The sequence below is a fragment of the Drosophila sechellia genome, chromosome 3R (genome assembly GCF_004382195.2).
Source record: "Drosophila sechellia strain sech25 chromosome 3R, ASM438219v1, whole genome shotgun sequence".
Taxonomy (NCBI): domain Eukaryota; kingdom Metazoa; phylum Arthropoda; class Insecta; order Diptera; family Drosophilidae; genus Drosophila; species Drosophila sechellia.
In genome coordinates, this window is record NC_045952.1 from 6,858,793 (window position 1) to 6,883,840 (window position 25,048).

At 42.2% G+C, this 25,048-nt stretch overlaps 5 protein-coding genes across 5 annotated transcripts in view; 4 read left to right on the plus strand and 1 right to left on the minus strand.

Annotated features, from left to right (window-relative positions):
* The first annotated feature begins 21 nt into the window (after nt 1-21).
* LOC6614325 (probable 18S rRNA (guanine-N(7))-methyltransferase) lies at nt 22-1,164 on the plus strand. The gene is made up of 4 exons (XM_002038729.2): nt 22-168; nt 232-269; nt 326-891; nt 953-1,164. Exons 1-4 carry the CDS (start codon nt 130-132, stop codon nt 1,138-1,140), a joined length of 831 nt encoding a protein of 276 aa, XP_002038765.1. The 5' UTR covers nt 22-129; the 3' UTR covers nt 1,141-1,164.
* A 138-nt stretch (nt 1,165-1,302) lies between these two features.
* On the minus strand, nt 1,303-2,170 carry LOC6614326 (dnaJ homolog subfamily C member 30, mitochondrial). Its single transcript, XM_002038730.2, has one exon. It carries the CDS (start codon nt 2,072-2,074, stop codon nt 1,379-1,381), a length of 696 nt encoding a protein of 231 aa, XP_002038766.1. The 5' UTR covers nt 2,075-2,170; the 3' UTR covers nt 1,303-1,378.
* A 339-nt stretch (nt 2,171-2,509) lies between these two features.
* Nucleotides 2,510-5,835, plus strand: LOC6614327 (protein unc-45 homolog B). Its single transcript, XM_002038731.2, has 3 exons — nt 2,510-2,711; nt 2,769-4,061; nt 4,122-5,835. Exons 2-3 carry the CDS (start codon nt 2,783-2,785, stop codon nt 5,684-5,686), a joined length of 2,844 nt encoding a protein of 947 aa, XP_002038767.1. The 5' UTR covers nt 2,510-2,711; nt 2,769-2,782; the 3' UTR covers nt 5,687-5,835.
* A 5,654-nt stretch (nt 5,836-11,489) lies between these two features.
* On the plus strand, nt 11,490-11,990 carry LOC116801626. The gene is made up of 2 exons (XM_032722398.1): nt 11,490-11,566; nt 11,636-11,990. Exons 1-2 carry the CDS (start codon nt 11,555-11,557, stop codon nt 11,906-11,908), a joined length of 285 nt encoding a protein of 94 aa, XP_032578289.1. The 5' UTR covers nt 11,490-11,554; the 3' UTR covers nt 11,909-11,990.
* A 9,718-nt stretch (nt 11,991-21,708) lies between these two features.
* LOC6614328 overlaps nt 21,709-25,048 on the plus strand; it is a 47,162-nt gene continuing 43,822 nt past the window's right edge. Inside the window, exon 1 of the mRNA XM_002038732.2 lies at nt 21,709-23,055. Coding sequence (XP_002038768.1) covers nt 22,025-23,055 — 1,031 coding nt within the window. The 5' untranslated portion in view covers nt 21,709-22,024. The remainder of the gene's footprint in view (nt 23,056-25,048) is intronic.

A 25,048-nucleotide genomic window follows, 5' to 3' on the forward strand; every position in this document is an offset into this window, starting at 1 on the left:
TACGTTTCAATGTGAATGAGAAACAGCTGCTTGTTGATTGCACGTGTGTTTACTTTTTTTTCGTTTATCTAAACGCTCCAGAATTTCTGCGCACAACTTTGTAAATTACAGATAAATAATACAGGAAAAATGGCCAGGAGACCAGAGCATTCGGCACCGCCAGAAATTGTGAGTATACGCCATAACGTACTGGCCATAAAGTGAACCTTCAGTAATTTTTTATTCCTTTAGTTCTACAACGATGATGAGGCTAAGAAATATTCCACAAAGTGAGTAGGTTAGTTAAATAAATGATCGAACTCATAAGAACCACAACTTTTTTTAGCACCCGCATTATTGAGATCCAAGTGGAAATGGCCGAACGTGCCTTGGAATTATTGGCGCTCCCGGATGATGATGAGTCTCGCTTGATTTTGGACATCGGCTGTGGTTCTGGACTCTCAGGAAGCGTTCTTGAGGACAGCGAGCATATGTGGATCGGCATAGATATTTCAAAGTCTATGCTCGATATTGCCGTGGAACGCGAGGTTGCTGGGGATGTCATTCTGGGAGACATGGGCGAGGGAATGCCCTTCAAGCCGGGCACCTTCGACGGCGCCATCTCGATCTCTGCCCTACAATGGCTCTGTAATGCGGACAAGTCGTATCACAATCCCCACAAGCGCCTGCTGAAGTTCTTTACCACATTGTTTTCCTGTCTGACACGTACCGCGCGAGCTGTCTTCCAATTTTATCCGGAGAACTCCGATCAGATCGAGATGGTCACCTCGCAAGCCATGAAGGCGGGATTCTACGGAGGATTGGTTGTCGACTATCCAAACTCTGCCAAGGCTAAGAAGTACTACCTGGTGCTCATGACTGGAGGATCTGCTGAGCTGCCGCAGGCTTTGGGTTAGTATTAATAATAATTATAGAAAAATAATAATTACCTTTCACATCATTGCTTTTGTAGGCTCAACTGAAGAGGAACGTCGTGTAAACTATATAAAGAAACGTGATGCTTGCCGTGAGGCTCGGGGAAAAGCCCCAAAGAAATCCCGCGATTGGATCCTAGCCAAGAAAGAGCGTCGACGTCGCAAGGGTTTGGAAACCCGTCCTGATACTAAGTACACTGCACGCAAGCGCAGCGGCAAATTTTGAATAAAGTGTTTACATTTAAAATTAGTGGCAGACCTAATCTCTAAGGGCGGCTTTGTCTATATGCTTTAGATCTTGGGTCAGATTAAGGATATTACGATGCCGTTTAATGTTTATATATGTATGAGTCCCGCTTCTATTCATCCGAAGTAAAACGGACACATCTCTTATTCACAAAAATATATTCTTTCGAATTTAATTCATTTAACTTAAGTCTATGTACGCTGAGGACTAGAGAATTCTAAGATTGCTTCCCAACCAGTTTTTGCTCTCGCTCTTCTTGATCGCGTCTGTGTCGTTCCTCCGCTTTCTGTTTGGGAGTGTCGTAGGAGCTCTCGGCGAGGAACATCAGGTATACGGCCACTCCGGCAAAGATAAAGGCCAGCAGGACCATGTCAGTCTGGCCTGATATCTTGTTGGTTTCTCTTTGCACCTTAATTCGATCGTATTTGGCCTGAGCGGCTTGTCTCCGGTCAAATGATTTACCGTAGTGATTTCGGGACCACTCGTCGAAGTCATAGATGGGCGTACGGCCCTCAGAGTCAGATACACGCGATTTCTGAAATCGCGACTTGTAAAACTTAGTCTCCGCGTCGTCCTCGACTACGGGTTCCGCTACATCGTGAACATCTTGGGCATATTGGGCACCCGCCGTATGCACGATTCCCTTGTCGTAAAGTCGACGCAGCCGATAGTTTCCCAGAATCTCATAAGCCTGATTGATCTCCCGGAATTTCTTGGCTGCGCTCTCACTTCCTTGGTTCCTGTCCGGATGGTAGAGCATCGATAGCTTATAGTAAGCTGCCTTGATTTCGTTCTGCGTGCACTGACGCCTGATTCCCAGTGCGTCGTAGTGGCTCATCTGGTGTCGTTGACTAAGGTAGAGTCCGCGAAGCAGGAGCAGAGGTCGCCACAAAATTGGGCTGTGCTGGAACATCTTGGATGTGTTCTTACGCCCGCTTCACTTGTTTTGGTTTCGTTATATCACATGAAAATTAAAAACAAATCAAATCAGCTGTTTGAACTTGAACTTGTTCACCCTCGCCAGCGTTGTTATCGATAGATCGATAGTATGCTGATCCAGTGGTGCAGGTACAGCAAAAATCAGCCGAAAGAGGAAAAAGAGCTTGAAATTGATTAATTTATAAATAGATAATTTATAAAAGATTGATTTAGAAAATAATTACAAAATAAACGATTATCACAAAAGTTTTTACAGATATATCAGAAAAACATTTTTAATCCCTTGCATAGTTAATAATTTAAGACTTTAATAAAGTTAAAATTCGTCAGCTGTTTTGGCTATAATGAGAAAAGCTAAACGTAAGCTCCACTGTTCGAGTCAGCTGTTTGGCCTATTCGCTGCGAATGGCAACTGTTGCAACTATTTTGGTTTGAGTCTTCTCAATTTTTATTTATATATAGAACAGGGCAGCAGCCGGTTGAATTATCTCACGCAGCGTGCTTGATTTTCCCGCTAAACGTCTTCAACTGTATCTGTGTGTATTCGAGAGCGATCGAGAAGTTTCTGGTGGTCGAAATTTAGGCCAGAAGGCACAAAACCGAACTGTATAGTGAGTCATCCGTGATCAATAAGAAGTTGCATCTATAGTTTTTGTCTTTTTATACAGAAAATTGTGTAACCATGACAAACACCATCAACAGCGAGGAAGTGTCCGACGCAGGAAGCTTCAAAGATAAGGGCAACGAGGCGTTCAAGGCCTCCCGCTGGGAGGAGGCAGTGGAGCACTATGGCAAAGCCATTAAGGTGGGCTATAAGCACAAGGAGCTGCCGGTTTTCTATAAGAATCGTGCAGCCGCATATCTGAAGCTAGAAAAGTATGAAAACGCCGTAGAGGACTGCACTGAATCTTTGAAAGCGGCTCCGGGGGATCCCAAGGCACTGTTCCGTAGAGCTCAGGCGTATGAGGCTCTGGAGAAGTTCGAGGAAGCCTACAAAGACGCCACCGCTTTGTTTAAAGCGGATCCCGGCAACAAAACCGTACAGCCCATGCTCCAGAGACTTCATGTCGTCGTGGAAGAGCGCTCTGCCCGTAATGCCAAGACCTGCACAAAAGTCAAGCAGATGATGGATCTTACTTTTGATTTGGCCACGCCCATCGATAAGCGTCGCGCGGCAGCCAATAACCTAGTTGTTTTGGCCAAAGAGCAGGCTGGCGCTGAACTGCTTTACAAGGAACATTGCATCGCCAAAGTGGCCTCACTAACCAAGGTGGAAAAGGATCAGGACATTTATGTGAATATGGTGCATTTGGTGGCAGCTCTTTGCGAAAATAGCGTGGAGCGTACAAAGGGCGTTTTAACTGAACTCGGAGTGCCGTGGTTCATGCGGGTTCTCGACCAGAAACACGAGAACTGTGTGTCCACCGCCCAGTTTTGTTTACAAACAATATTGAACGCTTTGTCTGGGCTTAAGAACAAACCCGATTCGAAGCCGGACAAGGAGCTGTGCACTAGGAACAACCGGGAAATTGACACTCTCCTAACATGTCTAGTTTATAGTATCACGGATCGCACGATTTCCGGAGCAGCTAGGGATGGCGTTATTGAGCTTATAACAAGGAATGTCCACTACACGGCTCTGGAATGGGCCGAACGCCTGGTAGAGATCAGGGGTCTGTGCCGTCTTCTGGATGTGTGCTCCGAACTGGAGGATTATAAGTATGAGAGTGCAATGAATATCACCGGCTCATCATCCACAATTGCTTCCGTTTGTCTGGCCCGCATATATGAGAACATGTACTACGATGAAGCTAAGGCAAGGTTCACGGACCAGATCGACGAATATATCAAGGACAAGCTTTTGTCGCCTGATATGGAATCCAAGGTGCGGGTCACTGTTGCGATTACTGCCCTGCTTAACGGTCCATTGGATGTGGGCAATCAGGTTGTGGCCAGAGATGGTGAGTTCTAGTATTGGATTTAGAAAATGGTATAACATTAATGGTCGAAATTTGTAACAGGAATACTGCAGATGATTCTAGCAATGGCCACGACCGACGATGAGTTGCAGCAGCGAGTAGCATGTGAGTGCCTAATCGCCGCTTCCTCTAAAAAGGACAAGGCCAAGGCTCTTTGTGAGCAGGGAGTAGACATCTTAAAGCGGCTTTACCACTCCAAGAACGACGGTATTCGAGTGCGCGCCCTGGTGGGTCTTTGCAAGCTGGGTAGCTACGGCGGTCAGGATGCGGCCATCCGACCATTTGGCGATGGAGCTGCCCTGAAGCTGGCGGAGGCATGCCGTCGGTTTTTAATCAAACCTGGAAAGGATAAGGATATCCGTCGTTGGGCTGCCGATGGTCTGGCTTATTTAACACTGGATGCTGAATGTAAGGAGAAGCTTATTGAGGATAAGGCTTCCATTCACGCTCTAATGGATTTGGCCCGCGGTGGAAATCAGTCCTGTCTCTATGGTGTGGTCACCACTTTTGTGAATCTGTGCAATGCGTATGAGAAGCAGGAGATGTTGCCTGAGATGATAGAACTGGCCAAGTTTGCTAAGCAACACATACCGGAGGAGCACGAGCTGGACGACGTAGATTTTATCAATAAGCGCATTACTGTGCTGGCAAATGAGGGCATTACAACTGCTCTTTGTGCACTGGCCAAAACGGAAAGCCACAATTCACAGGAGCTGATTGCCAGGGTCTTGAATGCGGTTTGTGGACTGAAAGAGTTGCGAGGAAAAGTGGTCCAAGAAGGAGGCGTTAAGGCGCTGCTTCGTATGGCGCTTGAGGGCACTGAGAAAGGAAAACGCCATGCTACCCAGGCGTTGGCCAGGATTGGCATAACCATTAATCCGGAAGTATCTTTCAGTGGCCAGCGATCGTTGGATGTAATCCGTCCTTTGTTGAACCTTTTGCAACAGGACTGCACAGCGCTGGAGAACTTTGAGTCGCTAATGGCACTCACCAATCTAGCCAGCATGAACGAGAGCGTGCGGCAGCGGATTATCAAGGAGCAGGGGGTCTCCAAGATAGAGTATTATCTGATGGAGGACCATCTCTACCTCACCCGTGCAGCCGCCCAGTGTCTGTGTAATCTGGTTATGAGTGAGGATGTCATTAAAATGTTCGAGGGCAATAACGACCGAGTGAAGTTCTTGGCGCTGCTCTGCGAGGATGAGGACGAGGAGACCGCTACAGCTTGTGCCGGAGCTCTGGCCATTATTACTTCAGTGTCGGTCAAGTGCTGTGAGAAGATCTTGGCCATCGCCAGCTGGCTGGACATTCTGCACACTCTGATCGCCAATCCCAGTCCGGCGGTCCAGCATCGTGGCATTGTGATTATTCTAAACATGATCAATGCTGGCGAGGAGATCGCCAAAAAGCTGTTTGAGACGGACATTATGGAACTGCTGAGCGGTTTGGGGCAGCTGCCAGATGACACGCGTGCCAAGGCCCGAGAGGTGGCCACCCAGTGCCTGGCGGCGGCGGAGCGTTATAGGATCATCGAGCGGTCCGACAATGCGGAGATCCCCGATGTATTTGCCGAAAATGCCAAAATATCAGAGATTATCGACGATTAAGCGAAATTCGCTTGTAGTGCCTTTTGTTTCTCCTCCATTTTATCTTCTTTACTTTACTCACAGTGTCATCGCGAAACTTAACTTATTTTTTGAAAATATCATATGTACTTAACTGTTTTATAAATATTGTTTGAATTTATTTTACACAGTTCGTTTTTAAAGGTAGTTTGTTTTATTCTTTAATGGGTAAAATAATATATTATTAAGTTGTTTCTTGAATACGAGACTTTTTAATTTAACTAATACAGACTAATTATCCAATCCTAATTGCTGCGGCTCAATGTGATTTCGAGTGAAATATGGATTTGTCCTAGAATGTGCTTATGGCCAGTGGGGCCATCAATTGGATTTTAGGGCGCACATTCTTGATGCGAATATTATTTCATGACCAGCAAACACTTTGCAAGTTGCATTTGCAAGTTGCAAGCAGGCTGCAGCTGGATGCAAGTTGGCCTAGTGTTTTCCCACCGACTGTATTTTCCCCGGTGCACTGCCTCGGTATGTTTTCTATTCATTGCCACACTTAAACTGACATTAGTCGCCAGCTCGAGGTAGCTGACTTCCTCTAATGCACAAATAATTGCAGAAGATGCTTCTGATGCGGCAGTGTTGCAGTGTCAGGTAGCTGGGAATTCCGGGGCGAGCATCTCTTCAAGCTGATTGCTCAATCTCAATGAAATATGATTAAATAAATAATTGTTGCTTTAATTTAGTTTGGCTCAGCGCAGTGGGAAATGACCGAGGGTTTCGGTTGCTAATGGAGCCACCATGACTTAACGGCATTTTGTCCGTAATCCATCCCGCTTTTGGTCTTTGGCCATTTGGCATTCTTTACCTCGCGATTATTTCGGATTTTCCTGTTTTCCTTGAAACCATGTACTGTGCTCAATTTGACCAATAAATTATGTGGTTAGAAGGTTAAGTAATGAGGAAATAAAGAATTCCTTTAGGACCATCATAAGCTGAAGGGTTAAGTAAAAGATGTTGATTAAGACCCCAGAAGGAAACAAACTAATGCTTGCAAATATATTAAAAAAAAAATTGTGTATAAAAACGAGGAAAATTAAGTTAAAGGAATCGACATTTTAAAAAATTGTAAAATATACATATCCGTGGATATATGTATGTTAGCAAATTTAAATTCATTTCTTTTGCATTGTTTAATATTGAATATCGAAATTCTACTTCATATTAAATGTAAACTCTTCTTCCATTTGAGAAATCGATAATAAAGAAAATAATCCCAGACTTAATCCCCAAGAAGCGGAAACTTTCGGTTTCGGTTTCGGCTTGGGTGAAATTGCATTTCCCAAAGAAAAGTCGAAAACCCTCATCCCATCTTTGTTTACATTCCACATAGCGACATCTTCGGCCAAAGCGAGGGAAGAACTTTCCCAGTCGGGGTAAAAGTTGCAGCCAGATTGATCGGCTTAAAGCCGCTACGACTAAATGGCCAACAAACACCGGCCGCTAAATGATCATTAAGGTGCGTAAAACGAAACCGAACTGGACCGAGTTGTATTTACTTTTTCGGCATTGGTCAACATTAGACATTTTGTCCTAATTACACAGACGACAGACGCATACCGTGTGGCAAAGAGTTGGCTAAGACTGTGGATCGGAGGCAGTGGCTTAGAGCTTCATCGGCTTGATTGGCGACGTACATACTATATGTGCAACTTCACTTTCCATTTAATCTCGTTTTGGGTGGCGCGGTGCGGTTCAGTGTGGTGCAACGCAGTGGTGCCGCACAATTTGTCCCGTGGAAATCGAAAGCCGATTTTCATGTCAATATTTTTGTTTAATAAACTGGCCGACTGGAGTCGTCTGCGCATGCGGAAAATATGCAAATTACCATCGACGGGCATCATAAGCTGCCCCCCAGGCGATGCGACGCAACAAGTGTGCACTGGGAGAAAAGTAATGAAATTTTAAGTTAACTAATGGTGGATTTGAAATTGCCCCGTTTCAAAATAGAAAACTAACTTATACCCAATAGATATAGATAGATGGATTCCTTACTTATATATTCATTTAGCATATATAAAAATTGAACTAATTCTGTTTTCTTAGTGCATTGATGCTGATGCAGGGGCACAAAAACACAGATTCAGATACACCGCCAGCGAAGTTGCGTTGACCGATTGAACGAAAGTGCAGGCAGCAAAAGATACGGGATGAAAGATGAAAGTTGTCCGCGAGTAGAATGACGATGCTGAAAGTGCAAGTGGCTAGGCGGATCGATCGAATCGATGTAAGACGGTTACGGTTATGGAGACATCAGATTGGTGCAGGTGTCAACTCAGGTTGCACGAGTGGTTTCCCTTTTGGAAGTTTCGGAATCCGAATTGGCAGAACTCGGAGTTGAAAGATGAGAGTGTGAATTGAATTGAATGGTGAACAATGTAGTGTTAAGCGAACACAAATTCGAAATATTTAATTTATTAACTTATTTAATTCTTAACCTTATTTAAAGCTCTTATAGAAACAACTGAGTGGTTAACTTCCTTGACTTTTACTTAATAGACGTGAATGAAAGGTTAGGCTTTATAAAAGCATTTAAATCCTGAAAAATGTTTAAATACTGGCCCCACAACCGGTCAACTTTCCCAATTTAAAGCTTGGGATTTTACCGGACAGCAATTTAGTCGAGCCTTTTTTATCCCCTTTCCCCTGCCAGACATTTGTCAATCGTTTTTTTTTTCCATTTCGCCGGAACTTGTGGACAATTTGCCAAAGCACGGCCAAACAAAACTCGTACAGCGATTTTCCTTCGCATTGGCCATGGTAATTAATCAAACTGCTGCCATCCGCCGAAAAGCGTTCGAATCGATGGCTGAACGCAAAAATTCGTTGAAAGCCGAAAATGTGCAACGACCGCTCTTAAAACTGGCAGCCACCGACCGAACAATTCAAAAAGCCAGGCCAACGTGTGGTGATAGCCAGAAAAGTTGGCTCAAAATTTATATCAATCGAATGTCGTTGGCCGGGATCGTTAAGATACTCGTTTGATCCTCAAATAGCTGAATATGCTAAGCATCTCAGGCTGGAGGAAGAATCAAGGCAAAACCAACAAAATGGTTGGTCGCAAACTTGCAACAATGTTGTCAGCCAGCCATGAAAGTGCACTGGCAAAAAGGTATCCTTGCAAAAGATATAAAAAATACTACCTACAACTTTTACAATAAATAAAAACACATCGGAAAGCAATAAAGGCATTTATACATATAATGGAGTTTAATGGGGATAAGAAATAGTTTTTATAAGGCAAGCCATTTTATGGCTGAATAACAACAGAAGTTTCTTCTTCAATATTTTGTTTTTAAATTTGACATGCTCCTTTTATTCTCTACAGAATTTCTGGCAGTGTAGGTCCATTTGCCTTGGTGCCGTAGGTGATAAGAAATAATTGAAAAGATTGTCGGGCATTTGAATCAATTGAATGGGCCCACAGAGCTGGAAGAAGAAGAGCCGCAAAGGGTCATAATTAGGCGATTTGCGATTGCGTGTGTTTGCATTTGTGTTTGTGGTCAAGTGCCCGAGTGCAAATGTTTATGTTATGACAATTGTCGACCGACCACACAAGAAAGGGGGCTGCAGCTCGAAGATCCCGAGATGGGCGGTGGGGGTTCCAGTGGCGGCCAAACTGTGCACTGCCCACTGTCATTAAGGTTGCGCCACTTGCTTTCTTTTCGCTGAGCTTGCAGTTTTGCCTCAGATTCCCACCCATCCACTCCACTGTCCTCTCACCATGCCTTAATTGTTTTGTTGCATTCGGCGGGCGCGAGAGGCAACTTTCTATTTGCGCATTTTCACAAGGAAAAATATTTAATTTTCCCTCTTTTCGGACTGGAAACCACGGTAAATGCTTGCTTTTTATTGAAGATGCGACAGCGGCTGGCAACGATAATATTTCTTTTACGCCTCATTTCAAATGGGAATTTTCAAATGTTGATGTGTCACAGCTGCCAGCTTTGTGTCGCTGAGAACCCACTAACCTGAATATTGAATTCACCATACTATTTCCGTTTTATAATATTCTTGGTATACATAATAAGTGGCTTCGGACTAGAACCATATTAGTATTATATAAGGCACATAGCTCGTTACTAAAATTAATTTCTTGTTATAATTTAAGATTAATGATACATTTAATATCCATTAACTTAAGATACTCCTGCATTGGTTTCACTTCAAATTTTACAACACAATATGAGTTGTAGTTGGGGTGAATGAACTTAGCTCTTTTCGATTAATAATTCTATTTTGCATATAATTATTTTTAAAGCTCTTAAAAACTTAAGACAGTTATATCAATTATTAATGAAACTCTATGAAATCTGTAAAAGCTTATTGAAAGTAATCGTTTTCTTTGCTAATAATTTCGATATTTAAACGCATTTTAAACATTCGTTAGAGTTATCCCCTTGTTTAATAGCTGTCTGCAGTGGAGCGAGTTTTCGCAGCCTTAATTATGCGTTTCATATGGGCATAGGCATTGGTCAGCGACGACCCTTTTTATGTGCAAACTTAGGCGCGTTTTATGGGCCGCTCATTAGAACCCGAACAGGGCCAAGAAACACAATCGGGCCCAAATGCGTAGGCCAGAAATTAATAGGAAAGGGGTTTGGAAGCTGTGTGCCGCTTCTTTATGACGTTAAGATTGGGATGTCGACAACGATGGCTGAATGGGGTTAGTAAGGACTACACTGCGACGAATATTTGCTTGTCAAATTTTAATTGTCGGTTATTTGTCAATTTACATTCTTATGACTGGTACTTTCAAAGACTATACATATATATTAAGTTCGAAATTAAAGAAGAAGGATATATATATATATATATATAAGTTGAAGTGTAACATTTTCCCAAGTTCTTTATAAGAAGTAAAATTTACCCTTACGAATATTTTTTTTCTGTGTAACGTGAGGCAGTGAAAAAGGCAGAGATGCGGACTGGGACGCGGTGCGCTCGGCTCATTATAATGGGCGGCACTTTATTTAAATGCGCACACGGCACATCATTAAGAAGGCAAATGCTATGCGATGCCGGCTCAGTTTTACTCAGATCAGTTCCCTTCCCCAACTCCGGTCCGTCCGTGGAGCTCAGCGCGAGGTCCAGAAGGATGTACATGAATGCGTCTCTATTAGCGAGCGCGGACCGCACGCACTCGCTGGGGGAAGCGGGGGGAGTGCAGTGGATTTCATAATATCTCAATTGATGAGAGGGGTCCATCAAGCTCCTTGGCACAGTGGTCAGCTAGCCTACAAAAACTGAACGAAAAGTAAGGAATAGTAAGGAACACTTAATTAGGTTAGAAATAAAGCAAGTGTGTTATCAACACACATGTCTTGGATGCTGGGCAAATAAAAAAATGAATAATAATCTAATTTAATGTAATATATAAGCTTCTATAAGAGTTCCCTCATTAACAACCATAGCAAAGAAATGTGCAAAAAACCATTTGCTGATCGCAAACCTATTGCATTTTTCTTTGGGTTCAAAATTCAGTAAAATAATAAAAAACACGAGCTTTGCCATGCATTTCTTTTTAATCACTTATCAACTCTTGGGGTGAAATCTCTGACATTCTTTGTATAGCAATTACTGATAGCATAAAATACAGTGGCGTATAAATTAGGGCTTGGGGGATATATGTTGGAATTAAAAATATATATATATGATTTTTTAATAAGTTAAAGTTTCGAACAGTGCGTCGGTTTTTTTTTATGTAATTTAATGTTTTTATTTCATTTGACAAGCACCCTCTACAAACTTTGCTGATAGCAATATATACTATCTGTTTCTGTGAAGAACGTATAAATGCGGCTATAAATGAAAATAAATTCATTTTGAAATCAATTTACAATGGAGTTGTTGGTAAGTAGCATTATTTGGGAGAGCTGCATCAACCTAATTTAAAAAAACATTATTATTATTGATCTGCAGAAGGGCTTAATTTGCTTACTTCTGGCCATCCAGTGGACTACGGCCCATCCAACATTTTCCGACTCACCAGAGCCAAATTTCAGTAGACTCTTCGGTTATATTGGTGGCATTGTCAATGAAGGAATAAGGCTTCACTACCCTCAGCAGCAAAGTGAAGGTGGGCAATTTGGCGAAGGACCTTACGGTGGCGGTGAAGAACAATCGACTGGCCTACCAATCGTTGGAGCATCTAAATATGATATCATAGATTTAAAGGCTGGTCCAAAAAGTTAAAATGGGTCTACTCCTGGTAAGAAGCAACAAATGTCAAATGATTGTTAAAGCTAAAGCTATAAAAAATTACTTTTTTAATTAATCAGTAATTGTTTAGAATTTCATATACATTTATACACATTGTGAGTGATTCATCGATAGTTTTTTGTGGTTAAGTTTTTTTATATGAAAAGTGTTCTTTGGCGGTTTTTTCAACTAAGCTTAGGACTTGACTTCATCATTCATTTTCATTCTGATTTCCGTTGGCTGGAAACCAACGTGACTTCAAGTGGCGCCCTAATTGGTTTCCTAGAATTCGCGGTGCGCCCTTCTGCTCGATGAACGCTTCACTTACCCCGCCGCACCCCAGCTCCCTCCCGCCCCCTCAAGCTTGCATGTGCGTTTGCCTATTATTTGCTCTGTTGTTCTTGGCTTTGATTCCTCTTCGGCCATCTTCGGCCGTCTTCTGCCCGCTAATTAAGGTCGTCATTGCTGACCAGCGACTTGGTCTTGGATATTGGTGCGTTTGCAAATTACTCCGCAATTCCGCCAGCAAATACCGGTGGATGGTTGGAGGGAAGCGAACCACCAGGGGTGAGAAGGGGTTGGTTCCACGTGGTAATTGCTTCCACGGCTGGCTGGCCACAATTTCCAATGCGTCCTAAACTGCAAGTGAATTTAGCTAATAATATGCAAAGAAAGCGTTTCCGATCTTTTAAAGAATACATATTCTTCAGGATCACTAGCCAAGTCGATCTGACCGTGCCAGTCTGTCCGTCCGTATGTCTGTCCGTGTGAACACCAAATAATCGGTTAGAAAGTTTACATTAAGCAAGCTGATTCTGGAGACGCATGGGATAGTTGACTTTGTTTGTTTTATTTTTATTATGTTTTAATTTTTTTTTTTTAAACCAATCTAACGATATGCCAACAAACAGTGACAGGTATCTGATAGTCAAGAAATCCAGCGATGGCGTTCAACCTTTGTTTTAAAATTAACTTCATTTTATATCGGATAAGAAATGAATCTGTTCGTTCCCCTGGTATTTTGTGGCAAATCATCGCATTAAAGAACTGCACACGAACCAAAAGACAAATTAAACGCCCATTAAGACATCATTTTTCTTTCGCATATTGTTTTGTTTTGACCCCCGTAGACGGATCAATCAATCAAAGCGCATCCACCAAAAACCCCAATATATGACAGTGGTTCCGCTTATCCTTGACACAAAATACCAAGATACCAAGAAAAAAAAATCGCATCAAATATTTATGCGTAATTATTATAGGCAGCTAAGCTCACATATTCCCCACCGCCAATTCAAGCAGCCCACAAATATTTACCAAATCATAAATAAAAAATATGATTTTGCGTTTGGTTTAATTGCTGCTTCGGTCTTGTTAGCTGATTTATTTTGGCCAACCTTCGTCCCACGAACCAATGGAGGGTGGGAGGCAATTTGCCAGTAGACTTGTTTTATTGTTTATGTTTCCAACCTTAATTACGCGCGTGTATCTGTCAGATGCCCAAACCAATCTCTTTACAATGGTAAAAGCTTCAGGCCGCAAAAAGTAAAACAAAAGCAATAACAGATAGACAAAAAATCGAGCAAGTGGGCCAAACAATTTGCATTGGATAGGGAAAATAAATGCAAATCGCCTTTACTTAAACCAAAATACAAATGTATCTTAATTTTTTTTAAATTCTAAATAAAATATATATATTTTTTAATATTTTAGAATGAAACTAGACGCTTTTAAGATCAGGTTGCCTTTCTTATTTGCTTATAACTTGGCTTTCAGCGTTCGCCTAGCGAACTTATACGCAGATATGCTCATAGGATTGCTTATTTGGAGTCGAGCCACATAGTTTTCACAGAAATTATTAGCACTTTATTATTTTTTCGGTGGTTACGCCTCTTTCTTGTACGCATTAGCACTAAATTCAAAAGGCAGACCCAAGGAAGCAGACTAGGCAGAGCTTTCACCTCTCGCTTTGAGATATTACTTTAATTAACATGCGGCCAAAAGGATTCAAAACCAATACAATAAATATATATCTCAATTAACATTTTAAGTACCGAAACATGTCTTTAAAGCTAATATATGGTGTAACTTAACAATTTTTTCAATTAAAGTTGGTAATTTGGGTAGAAAATATGGTAAATATCTTGAAGGATTTCTTGTGGATTTTTATAACTTGTTATTTACGATTATTTTCCAGTTGCATTTCAACTTTTAAATGCCTCTACTCCGAGTTGAGGAAGCATTTGTGGAAATTTGTCATCGTTGATTTCCGCCAACTGGTGTCCCCTCTTCCTGCTCATCGGTGTCATCAGCATTACCGTCACATAACGATCGTGTCCAACTCTTCCACACTCGTTGACCGCCCAAATTATTCGGTTGACCCCGAGGCACCTCCTGCAGATAGCCCAAGTGGCTAAATGGCTGGGGAGCGGGAAAACCGAAAACAGCACCAGCTGACCGATTGTGAACCCTGTGGTGGTTGGGCAGACATCTTCACCTCTTGTCGACTTTCCACGCTTCCCATTTCCATCTCCGTCTCCGTCTCCATTTCCCATTTCCATTTCACTTTCTTTTGGCACGACGAGAGATGCCGCCAAGATGCTTCCTCGCAGCATCGCGCAATTAACATTCAGCTCCGGCTGGTGAAATCCCTGCCAAGTATACGAGTAATGAGGAAACAAATGTTGTCAAATGCGTTGGCGGTTGGGCGCTCGATAAGCAAAGCCGCAGAAAGAAAAACTGCAGCTGAGCGGAAAGTCATTGCTCCCAAGTCTTGGCGCTCGGCAGTCGCTCTTGAATGCAGTTCCCAGACCCACCTCATCCCCGTCAATTAATGAAGTTCAAGCCCCCAGACTGTTGGGGCTTAATGTCAAGGCGGGCTGTTGACTGAAACCTGATGAAACCACCAGTTCATTTTCAATCAATTTATTGACCCACGAAAATGAAAGCGGTCAGTATGTTGAGATCAGCAACACTTGCTTGGTGGAGTGTTAGGATTGGATTAATATAGTAGTTGAAAAGTTTATAACGGAAATGAATATTGTTTTATATGAATTTGCATACTTTCCTGAAAGTTAGTTAACAACTAAATTAGCTCATTTGACATCGAGCGAAACGGAAGTTACAATATTGTTATAAGTTGTTATATTGTTATTGAAATAAATTTGTTGATGAACCGTGAATTATTTGTTGTGTTTTTGCAATGTTAAGTTTGAAATTGCTTATTAGAATTAGAATTAGGATTGGCTCACTAGATCGTCGTTTATAGCAGTTGTCAATTGCCTTAGATCATTCAACTAAATGGCAGCTACGTGCCGCAATTTGCGGCATGTGTGTGGCTTTGAGAACAGCTTGTTCCCACAGCGGACTTAAAAGCTGATGTTGAAAAAAAGAAATGCACAGACAGAGTTGCTAGCAGACGCCGATGTAGATTAGAAAAGAAAAGCGCAGCATAATAAGCAATAAATGCAAGTCTTAGACTCATTTCGAACCTGTTAAAATGATACTGCGAGTGGCCCCGGAAGCCAGGGCCAAACAATGGAAGTTACTAAAAAGAAACATTGTTTACACGCCACATGCGAGTTTTCCGACTCGAAAATGCCCAAGCATATCTTGCCTCAACCATCTTATCGGTTATATGAGATGCTATTTAAATGCATCAACTTAAATCGTGATTAAAATCAACTAGTCCTGAAATTTATTTAAACTTTTTATTTTAATAAAATAACAGGGAAATTAAATTCCGTGCTGTTTAATTATAATATATATGTTGTATTAAGAGATGTCAATGTAAATAAATAAGCTTGCTCGCCTATGTGGATATACCCTACCCTACACCCAATCATAATTTCAAAGTAAATTCTATCGTTTATTTAAGCCTTAGAGGTAGAAGGTATGGGCTTCTCACTCTTGCTCCCTGCTAATTTCTTGGCTTTCTTGGTAAGCGCTAATCAAAAGTGTAATGCCCAGCGAAGGGAACGAGTCTGAATGGCAAACAGCAAACTGAAAATCGACAGGCAGCCGCATACCGAAAAATGAAAATCTGCAAACGGCAACCGGCAACTGGCAGCCGGCAACCGGCAACACTGGCAACTTGCAACATTCAGCCTGCCACTGCCACTGCTATCGCGAGATGAGGCGAGCTCAACAATTATTATGCAGCAGCAAAAATCCACTCGAGGCGTTGCCCGCAGCCAAGTCGCTGCCAAGTGATTCTAATGATGCTTCTAATGATATAGTCAAAAGCGAAGCGCGACTTGCAGCAGTTGCAGGTTGCTGGCTGGCTGCCTGCTTGCTGCTGGTTGCAACTTCCCAGTTGCTGCATGTGGCCCGCGTCTGATTTTCTGGCATGGCGCTGCCACCGCCGCGGCGAGGGGCACGGACTCGCGGCAGCAATTGCATTCGGTTAGCCATTTGGGGGAACCGCAGTCCGCCTTTAACCCTTGGGCTCCCCATGGTGAGATTTCCTCAGTGTTTCCTCAGTTGGGATTAACGGTAACCTCGGCAATATCCAGATCAATTCACATTGAAAAAGGGAACCATTTGGCCGATTGAATATAAATATATAAAAGATATATTACAACACCCAGAAATATTAAGAACAAAAAAAAAAGAGATCGGTTCAGAAGAATCCTCCTTAACTTGGAGACAAAAACGATCTCAATGTTGATATTTTAAAACGGATTTGCAATCTGAGAATGGTTCGATTTCGATCTGGGTATGCCGAGCACCATTTGATCTTGGCTAGATTTTAGATTTTTTTTTTAATCTCAAAATACTCATATCGGGATTATTGAAAACATTCTTTTCTCAGAGTGTTATTATAAGATAAATATATACCTTAATATATAAATTCACAATTTTAACAAAGATGTGTTATGTATTAAATATATTTCCTATAGCACAATGTGACACCCCTTTACCCACTATTGGGTTAACGAAATTGTACTAATGCCCCCTCCCCCCTTTTCGGCTGCTCCTTGCTTCCTCGGCGCGCGTCATACTTTTCCGCTTTAATTTTGCGTTAATTCTGGCTTGCACCTGTTGGATGGTCTGGTCTTGCGTCCGCTTCTCGGTGGGATGGACCCTCCTACCCCTTCCCCTTCCCGACTCCTTCGTCGTCTTCTCTGGCTGGGAAACCCCCCTTCCGTTTCGCCGCACTTCGTTCTGGGAGCAATGGCGATGCCGTTGTTCAATTTTGCGTGCCGTTGCCGCCTCTGTTATTTTAACAATCTGCCATTTAAGCGTAAAAAATGTTGCCTTGTTTCGTGCCGTTTTTCCTTTTGGTTCTTTTTTTGTGTCTCCGGCTTGGATTCAGTATTTTTTTCGGGCTATTTGGTTTGGCAATCATGGCCCGATGGCGCTGCGTTCTCCATTCTGCATTCTGCCTTTGCTTTTTGGTTTCAGGCTCTTTTTTTTCTTTTTTTGGTTTTATGGGCGGCGGCATTGCGTTAGTTGAACCTTTTTCGGGCAAAACACATTTGAGAGTTGGCTGGGAGACAGACAGGTTGGACGGCATCTAGGTGGATTAGCCCAGACTTTGATTGGGAAATTCTTGGCGTCCACAGGGTTTTGTCAAATGGGTAAATAGGAAGTTATTTGGAGTTTTAATTTACTTTCACTCCAGCACACAGTTAATTGGATTTTTCCTAGATATATATTTCCCACAGACTTCGTACCCAAGGGCTTATGTTTCGCTATATTTTGACAAAGGCCATCCACTTATGACAGCCGCGGTTGGTCGTTCATCACTCATCCATGGCCAACGGCAAGGTAATCCAGGATTGCCATCCCAATGCCAACTCAATCTCAACTTGTCAGGCAGGTTGATGCTCTGGGTTTCGGAACTCCTGCACAATGTGCTGATTTGCAGTTATGTTGCAAACCGAATGTAATTTCAGGTTACAAAAACAAGTCATGAGTTTTTTCTACACCATATATTTATAAAAATTGCAATTTTTATTCACCTTTAATATAAAATGATCATTATATTTTTAGTTAACCACTATACCATTTAAAGACGGTGTGTAAGTCTGAATAATAATTAGCAATTTAATTAAGAGTAGACGCACTAAGTAATAAAATATAACAAAATAGCAATTCAGATAAAATAATAAGGCTAATAACTAAAAATTAATTACAGTATTTGCAAAGAACCTAACGTGGGAAACCATAATACTGCTTTATAGGAGATGACAGGAGCTACTCATTTCAGCTTCCATTTGAAATCTACAAGCTACATGGGGCTTTAGGCCTTCACGCAGCTCCAAAAACATTGGGCACAAAATTCGGGAGCCCGGACTGCAGAAATAAGAGGAGCAGTATCTGCATGGCGAAACCAAGAAGAAACATCAGCTACTAGTAGCAACAACAGCAAACTGCGGCAATTGCGTAAATGATGTTCTAATACAACATCAATTACAATGGCAAGCGGCCATGGCCAAAACGGTAATTATGTAGTCAGCCTCCAAGTTGCGTTTCAGCCGGGTCCCCAACTCGCCCCCAGCTCCTCGTTGTGCTCCTCAATGAGCTCCTCTTGCGGCATTCACGCCTTGTTGTGGCCAGCCTCGTCCTCATCCGCATGCTCCTGCTCCTCGTCTGCTCCATCCTCTGATGTTCTCCAAATGTGTAGTTGTTATCGTTGTCGCTGAACCGGCTGGTCTGGCCAGCACGTCCCTGCACTCAACGTCGCCAGTGTTGATGCCATAGCAGAGGTGCACTGGAAAAGTAGATCTATATAAAAGATTATGAGTTCACGGACCAATCGTCAGATGTATTCTTCAGATACTCTGCATGTTAAATAGCAGCACTGGTTTAAGCACACCAATGTTAACCTAATTTTAAGAATTTAAATATGAATATAATTTAATACAGAGTTAGAAAAAGTTAGAAAACCAAAAAGGGAATAATTAAGCCTAGAAGTAGAATGTAATGAGTAAATATTAAATGCTGTACAATTTTTTAATTATAAAGTATTATAAAAGTAATAAACCTTAACCCAAAATATTTTTAAAAAAGTGCTTCTTTAAATACTTAAGGTATTGAAAACAATGAAAGACTGCACAACAATGGTGTAGTCCCTTTGCTGGTAAACCTATGGGTATTGTCGTGCAGTCTTTTTCGCTATTTCTCGGTGGATTTCAATACAAGCTTCATGCAACATGCTGCCGTTGTGCTGTGCAGCAGCAGCAGCAACAACCGTTTTACGCATGCGTGAGGCTACGGGGCCTGTTGCACCTGCTCAGCCCCCCTGGCACGCCCCCTTGTCGAGCAAAAACTACATCAGCTGACTGCCGCACGGCTTCAATATAAGTTTTAATTGTGGAAATTATGTGACATATGCTGCTGTTGTTGTCGCTGTGGCCGTTGCTTCTGTGAGGATCGGGACGACCGGGGGTCCGCCGACGTCAGTCATAACTGGTAAGTTGTAATTAAACTGGTGCTGAGACCACCACCCCCTCACTGCGCCTCACCAACCCCTTCCCCTTCCCTGATCCCATGCCCATACATTGGCACTAACTCTTCTTGTGGCGCGTTCGTTGCCGCCCATCAGATGAAATTGTCTGGAATGGGGAGACAGCGTTTTGTGGGTTTTTCTCGGGCTGGTTGTAAACATTTTACGGTTGTTTATTGCCGCCAATTGATGTATGGGTGGATGGATGTTGCATGGTCGACGGTACGTTGGTACAAATGTGAGCAGATGATAGAGGAGTCAATCGAATCGGGGCACTTGATCGATATGGGGGCAATGATGGGTGGGCTTTGCCTTGACTTACAGGGAAATTCAATTCAGGCACTTAGAAGTTAATTGTTCCTACAAATATCCCAAGCATGTTGCACATAAATAAGTATATTCTATCTTGTAGATTCGCTCAAATAGTTAGTATCAATAAGCAATTCAACACACATTAAATTATTATGATTCAATTAATATTGTTGCGCATATAAAATTAAAATGTTTAATGGTTAGTTCACCTAGGATTTTGTCAATAGCCGAGTTCCAGAGGTCAAGTACATATTTACAAGTCAGCAGCTTCGTGGCCATAACTAAGCCAACTCCCGTGCGAAACCCATATAATTACACTATTTTGGATTGTTATGGCTTTTGCCTTCGTTGTTGTCTTACGTCCGAGAACCACTCTAACTGCACTTTGATTGATTGATTGCCCCTCGGACCAAGGAGTTTTTGACTTTACAGCGTGTTTATGGCTGCGCCTGAGTCTTGAACCCATATGAACCCACCACAAGCCAACCGCAAACACCACCGCCAACTCCGGTCGCTCCACCCACCGGGTTATATGAACGCAGGCTGAGCATTATGGAGTGTTTGGGAATCGGAGCTCGTTGCCTAACCATAACGGTAATGGTGGACCAACAACCGGAGCGGCCCAAAACTTTGGGTCACCTTCGCCGAGTGGCAGTCGGAGATGGGGATCTCTTATAATAAAAATCAAAATACCGTCACGTAAACCGATAACAAGGCACAAGACCCGGCGTCTGTGGCGGAATCGCAGTTACTGCCAAAACGCAATTAAGACCGACATTTTTATGGTGTTCAAACTATAAAATTCATATAATTAAATTGCAGTTATAACTATAACAGCAGCAACAAGAGCCACACCAGCCACACTAACAGCAGCCACATGCAACACTAACATCTAGCGAAACTATCATAAAGCTCGGATCAAATCGCTGCCGAGAGTGAATAATTTCCTAAATGAGAGCATAAAGTGAAAAGCGAAAATCAATGGAATGACGCTGAGAACAGCCACAAAAATTATGTACGATCGTATCGTTGGGTGTTATCGAAAAATTGAAAGAAAAGCAAGAGCATGATCACGAAGCAGCTAAATCTGGTGTCCATGAATTGGATTAGGATTGCGAAAGGATCTGTGCCGCCAAGTGATTTTTACTAGAATTTGTCTAACAATATATAATAAATAGGTGTAAGTTTTTAAAATATATTTAATAGGAGTTGATTCCTATGGTTCATACAGTCAGTTAAACAATTATAGAACAGGAAATTACAATGGACATTGCTCAAAATTCAATCAATTGTAAGCAACAAAATAAGGAAAATACTTCCTATCGCCACCCTCCCACAAATATTTATGCTGTTGTTGTGCAGGTGCAACAGGTGTCGAAAGCTTCTTGCTCTTTTGCTCTCAGCACACCGAGCTTTCTAAGCCTTCGTTTTGTTTTTGTTTGCTTCGCTCCCTCTCTCGGCTTGTGCCGGTTGTTGTTTTTGCTCTTGCCTTGGAGTTGGTATTTTCATTGATAAATCCCAGTGGAGCCGAAAACAAAATCACAGTCGCTTCCAAAATATATGGCATGGTGGTTTTAAAGTTTTACCGAATATCGGGAGATATTGAATGTGCTGTGGCAATCAAAAGTTTCTCACTATTGCACTCACTAAAACAACAGTTTACTGATAAAACTCTTCAAAAACACATCGTAAATTGCTAACATTTTCCTGCATAGAAAATGTGAACAGGAAAAAGCATTTTTAGGAAGATGTCGCGACACTTCCGTGTTCAAAAATTTTCTGTCTTTCTTCATTTTACATTGTTATTCTGTGATGATCTTTCTCACTTGGAAATTTCGCGAATAACATTTAGCAAACAGCTGAGCGATGTTTCTCTCGCTCTTTCAGGCACTCTCTAAATGTAACAGGTGCAGCGCAACAAGTGTCGATCGAAGCTTTTGCTCTTGCCATTGGTAAATGTTAACGAATGTTACTTAACATGGCGATAACAGAGCGAACCAAGTTAGTTCCGTTTCCGACTCGCACTCCACAGTCGATAAAAAGCTTTCGTGCGATACAGACGTGCATAACGCAGTAGCGATTTTTTATTCGAACCAAAACCAAAATCCAAACCAACTGCAAACTGCAACTTTGGCGCGACTTTTCGCGAAGTGAACGAGCTGAAAGCCAAGCGAAATTAAATGTGAAAAACAAGTGTGCATGGCAGGCGGCAGAGAAAGAGAGAAATAAGGTGCATATGTGCAGCAAGTGTAACGATACCCAATACCCGGGCTAAAGCTGTAGAAAAAATAATAAAAAACACAAAAGAAACAACAACAAATAATACCCCTTAGTGGCCAGCAGCCATGTCTACGAAACTGGAGCAGCAGCATTCGAAGCCCATTCTGAGTCCAACTCGATCCCTGGACGAAGGTTTCGAAAGTGATCCGGATCGGGTTTCCACCGATTCGGAGCATCAGACAAGTGGAACCACTAGCACCATCACTTGCAACAACAGCAATGCAGCCAATACGGTCAGCAACAACAATGCCAGCAAGCTGGCGCAGCTTAGTTCGGCGGCAACTGGGGGCGCCACTAAGACGACGTCCGGAGCAACAGCATCCAGCCCCTCAATGGTGAACTCCGGAAATGTCAGGGGCGCACTCACTTTGGCCGCCCCCCAGCTGCAGAGGCGGGAATTCTTTGCCAAGGACCAGGGGAAACAAAGGCATCATCAAGCACCCCCACAACAGCCACGCCTCCAGTACCAAAAACAACGACAGCCCCTCGTTCCCAGTGCAGCCTCCAGTGTCCACAATCACCGGTTAACCGCGTCGATGCAGCAGGGATCTTCGGGATTGGGCAATAGTAGCCTGGGAACCGGAACTGGCACTGCTAACTACCGGCGCGGACGTCGGCTCCACGTAAATCCACCTCGAAACGGCATTAGATCCCATTCGGTGGACGCCATTTCGCGGCACAATCGCCACGGCTACGATCCAAGTAGCTTGATCCTGAAGCACGACGGAAATGGCAATATAAGCAGCAGCAATGCCGGTGCCACCGCCACCCGTATGCTGAACTACAAGTCACCGGGCGGAGGCACTGCAGCCGGGGCACCGGCAGCCGGACAGGCCCTACTCGTCCAACCGATTTCTAGTGCCACCCTATCTCCGCTGGTGGCAGCTGGCGTGGTCGATGTGGTCGAGGGCGGTGGCTCCTCGCCGGTCATCGCCTCGGCCACCCACAGCCTGTACACCTTCTATCCGGCGGAGGGGAATCTCCAGGTGTGGCAGACGGAGTGCGGCGACCTCACCTACAAGTCCTCCCGAAACATGCATCAACTCCACAAGGCACCCGTGTGCTGGACGCAGTCCATTCCCAGGCAGGCCAGAAGGTGAGTGATCAGATATTGTTAATATAATAGAAATAATTAAGCCAAGTGAGGATCTCAGGAATATAAATGGGGATTTTCGGAGTATTTCTCTATTTTATTAATTTAAAATTCTAGATATTTATTTCACTAAATATTTCATTAAATTTGATTTAAGCTACATCAAAATATATTCCACAACACTCGTAAAAACCGTTAGAAGGAAACAGCGACTTTTGTGCCCTCCTTTAAAATTAATGATTGCCTGCTCTCTTCATGTTCTCTATTTTCAAACCGAGCACGCTTAAGTCTAGAGCTCAATAAATCGTTCAAAATGTAAGCTAATTAGTTAATGGTTCGGTTTTATTTTTGGCCAAAAATGAAGTCAAATGCCATTTCATCTATAGCGCTCGGCCAGAGTGAAAGTCTTTTCAACAGCATCGGCACCAGCAACAACAAGCAGGCCAAGATATACAGAGACAGACAGAGAGAAAGAGAGAGATAAAATATTGGAGGAGAAAGAGAAAGATGGCCGGGGCAGGCAGATGTGTCATTTAACTTGGCCGCGGGGCAGGTTGCATTGTTGCAAGTTACTCTGTGGCAATTAAAATGCCTTCGGAGACTAAAACTGCTTCACATTGATTACCCTCAGCTCCGTCCCTTGGCACATTGTTAAATTTGCCTTTACATAACTTAACATTGCCCGGGGTTCGCCCGAAATGTGTGTGACCCCAAATTAAACGCAAATTGCAGTCCAAAATTCAGGCACATAAAGTTTGCCAATTTCGCGCTTAACATTTCCAAGAGACATTTTAGGTTTTTGCCTAAATTTGGGTTGGGTTTTGGTTTATTTCGTTCACTTGAAGTCTGTTACAATTTTTGCCCACAAAATGTGTCTGAAATATTTAATAGCTCTGGCAATCGTTTAACTTTTATGACTAAGCACAGATGTAGAAACGTCGAGGTGAAGGGGCGTGTCATTGGTTAGAAATGGCTAAATTGTTCCATTTGCTGATATCCGAGAAAAGCCATAGTTTAATAAAAGTAGCCAAAGTTTTCATTTAAATAAGAAAATCAAATAAGCTATTTCTGAATTTATTTAATTTCTTGTATTTTTTGGGAAAAGTGTATTTCCGTTTAACATTAGATTGTCTAAATTTACCTAGGTAAGATAGCAAGATAATAATTAATTAATTAATATTGTACTCTACATATATGTATGTTTTTGGATTTTTTATATAACTATTTAGAATTTGGTCATAAATGAGTGTGGTAAATAATTATTAGTAGATCATTCAAAGTCGAATTGTTTAGATAGTGGAAAAGCGAGGCACTAATTTCAAAATTCTTTTCAATGTTTGCATTCGAAATTCATTTGAATTATATCTTCAGATATTTTTAATAATATCCGAATTTCCCATTTTCCAATATGCAATTTCTAGTACCATTTCATAATTTTCAAAGGCTCTAGTATGGTCTTTAACTTTACAATTAATGGGCAAAATAATAGAAGTTATAAAACTGATTTAAGACGAAAACGTGTTTTTCTTTTGTACTTTCTTTATTTTTGATTATAATACATGAGTAATAGGCTGATTATTAATTTTTTCCCAAATGGGAAATATTTTGAATATACTTTCAAATTTCGTGTAACGCCTAAATGGTTTTTGATGTACAAATATCAGTCTCAGTTTCATTTGGGGCTTTTATTGCATAAGCACACGCAAATATGTTTATTAAAAGCCTTTTACTTTGACTAAAAGCCGCCCACTTCAGTGCCGCAACTATCTGCTCCATTAGTTGGGGCAGCCGCTAAAAAATGGCAAACATTTCAATCAGCAGGAGCAGACATGCAAAGTGTATCAAAAGCGAAAGAAAAGTGGCAGCAGACTGCAGCAGAAATGTTGATAAGACCTCCAAGGGGCATTCAACGGAAATGTGTACAATCAATCAAAAGACTTAGGTAACGAACTTGATTAGTTCAACGCACTGTAAGTTGATTTTGCCGATTGGAATT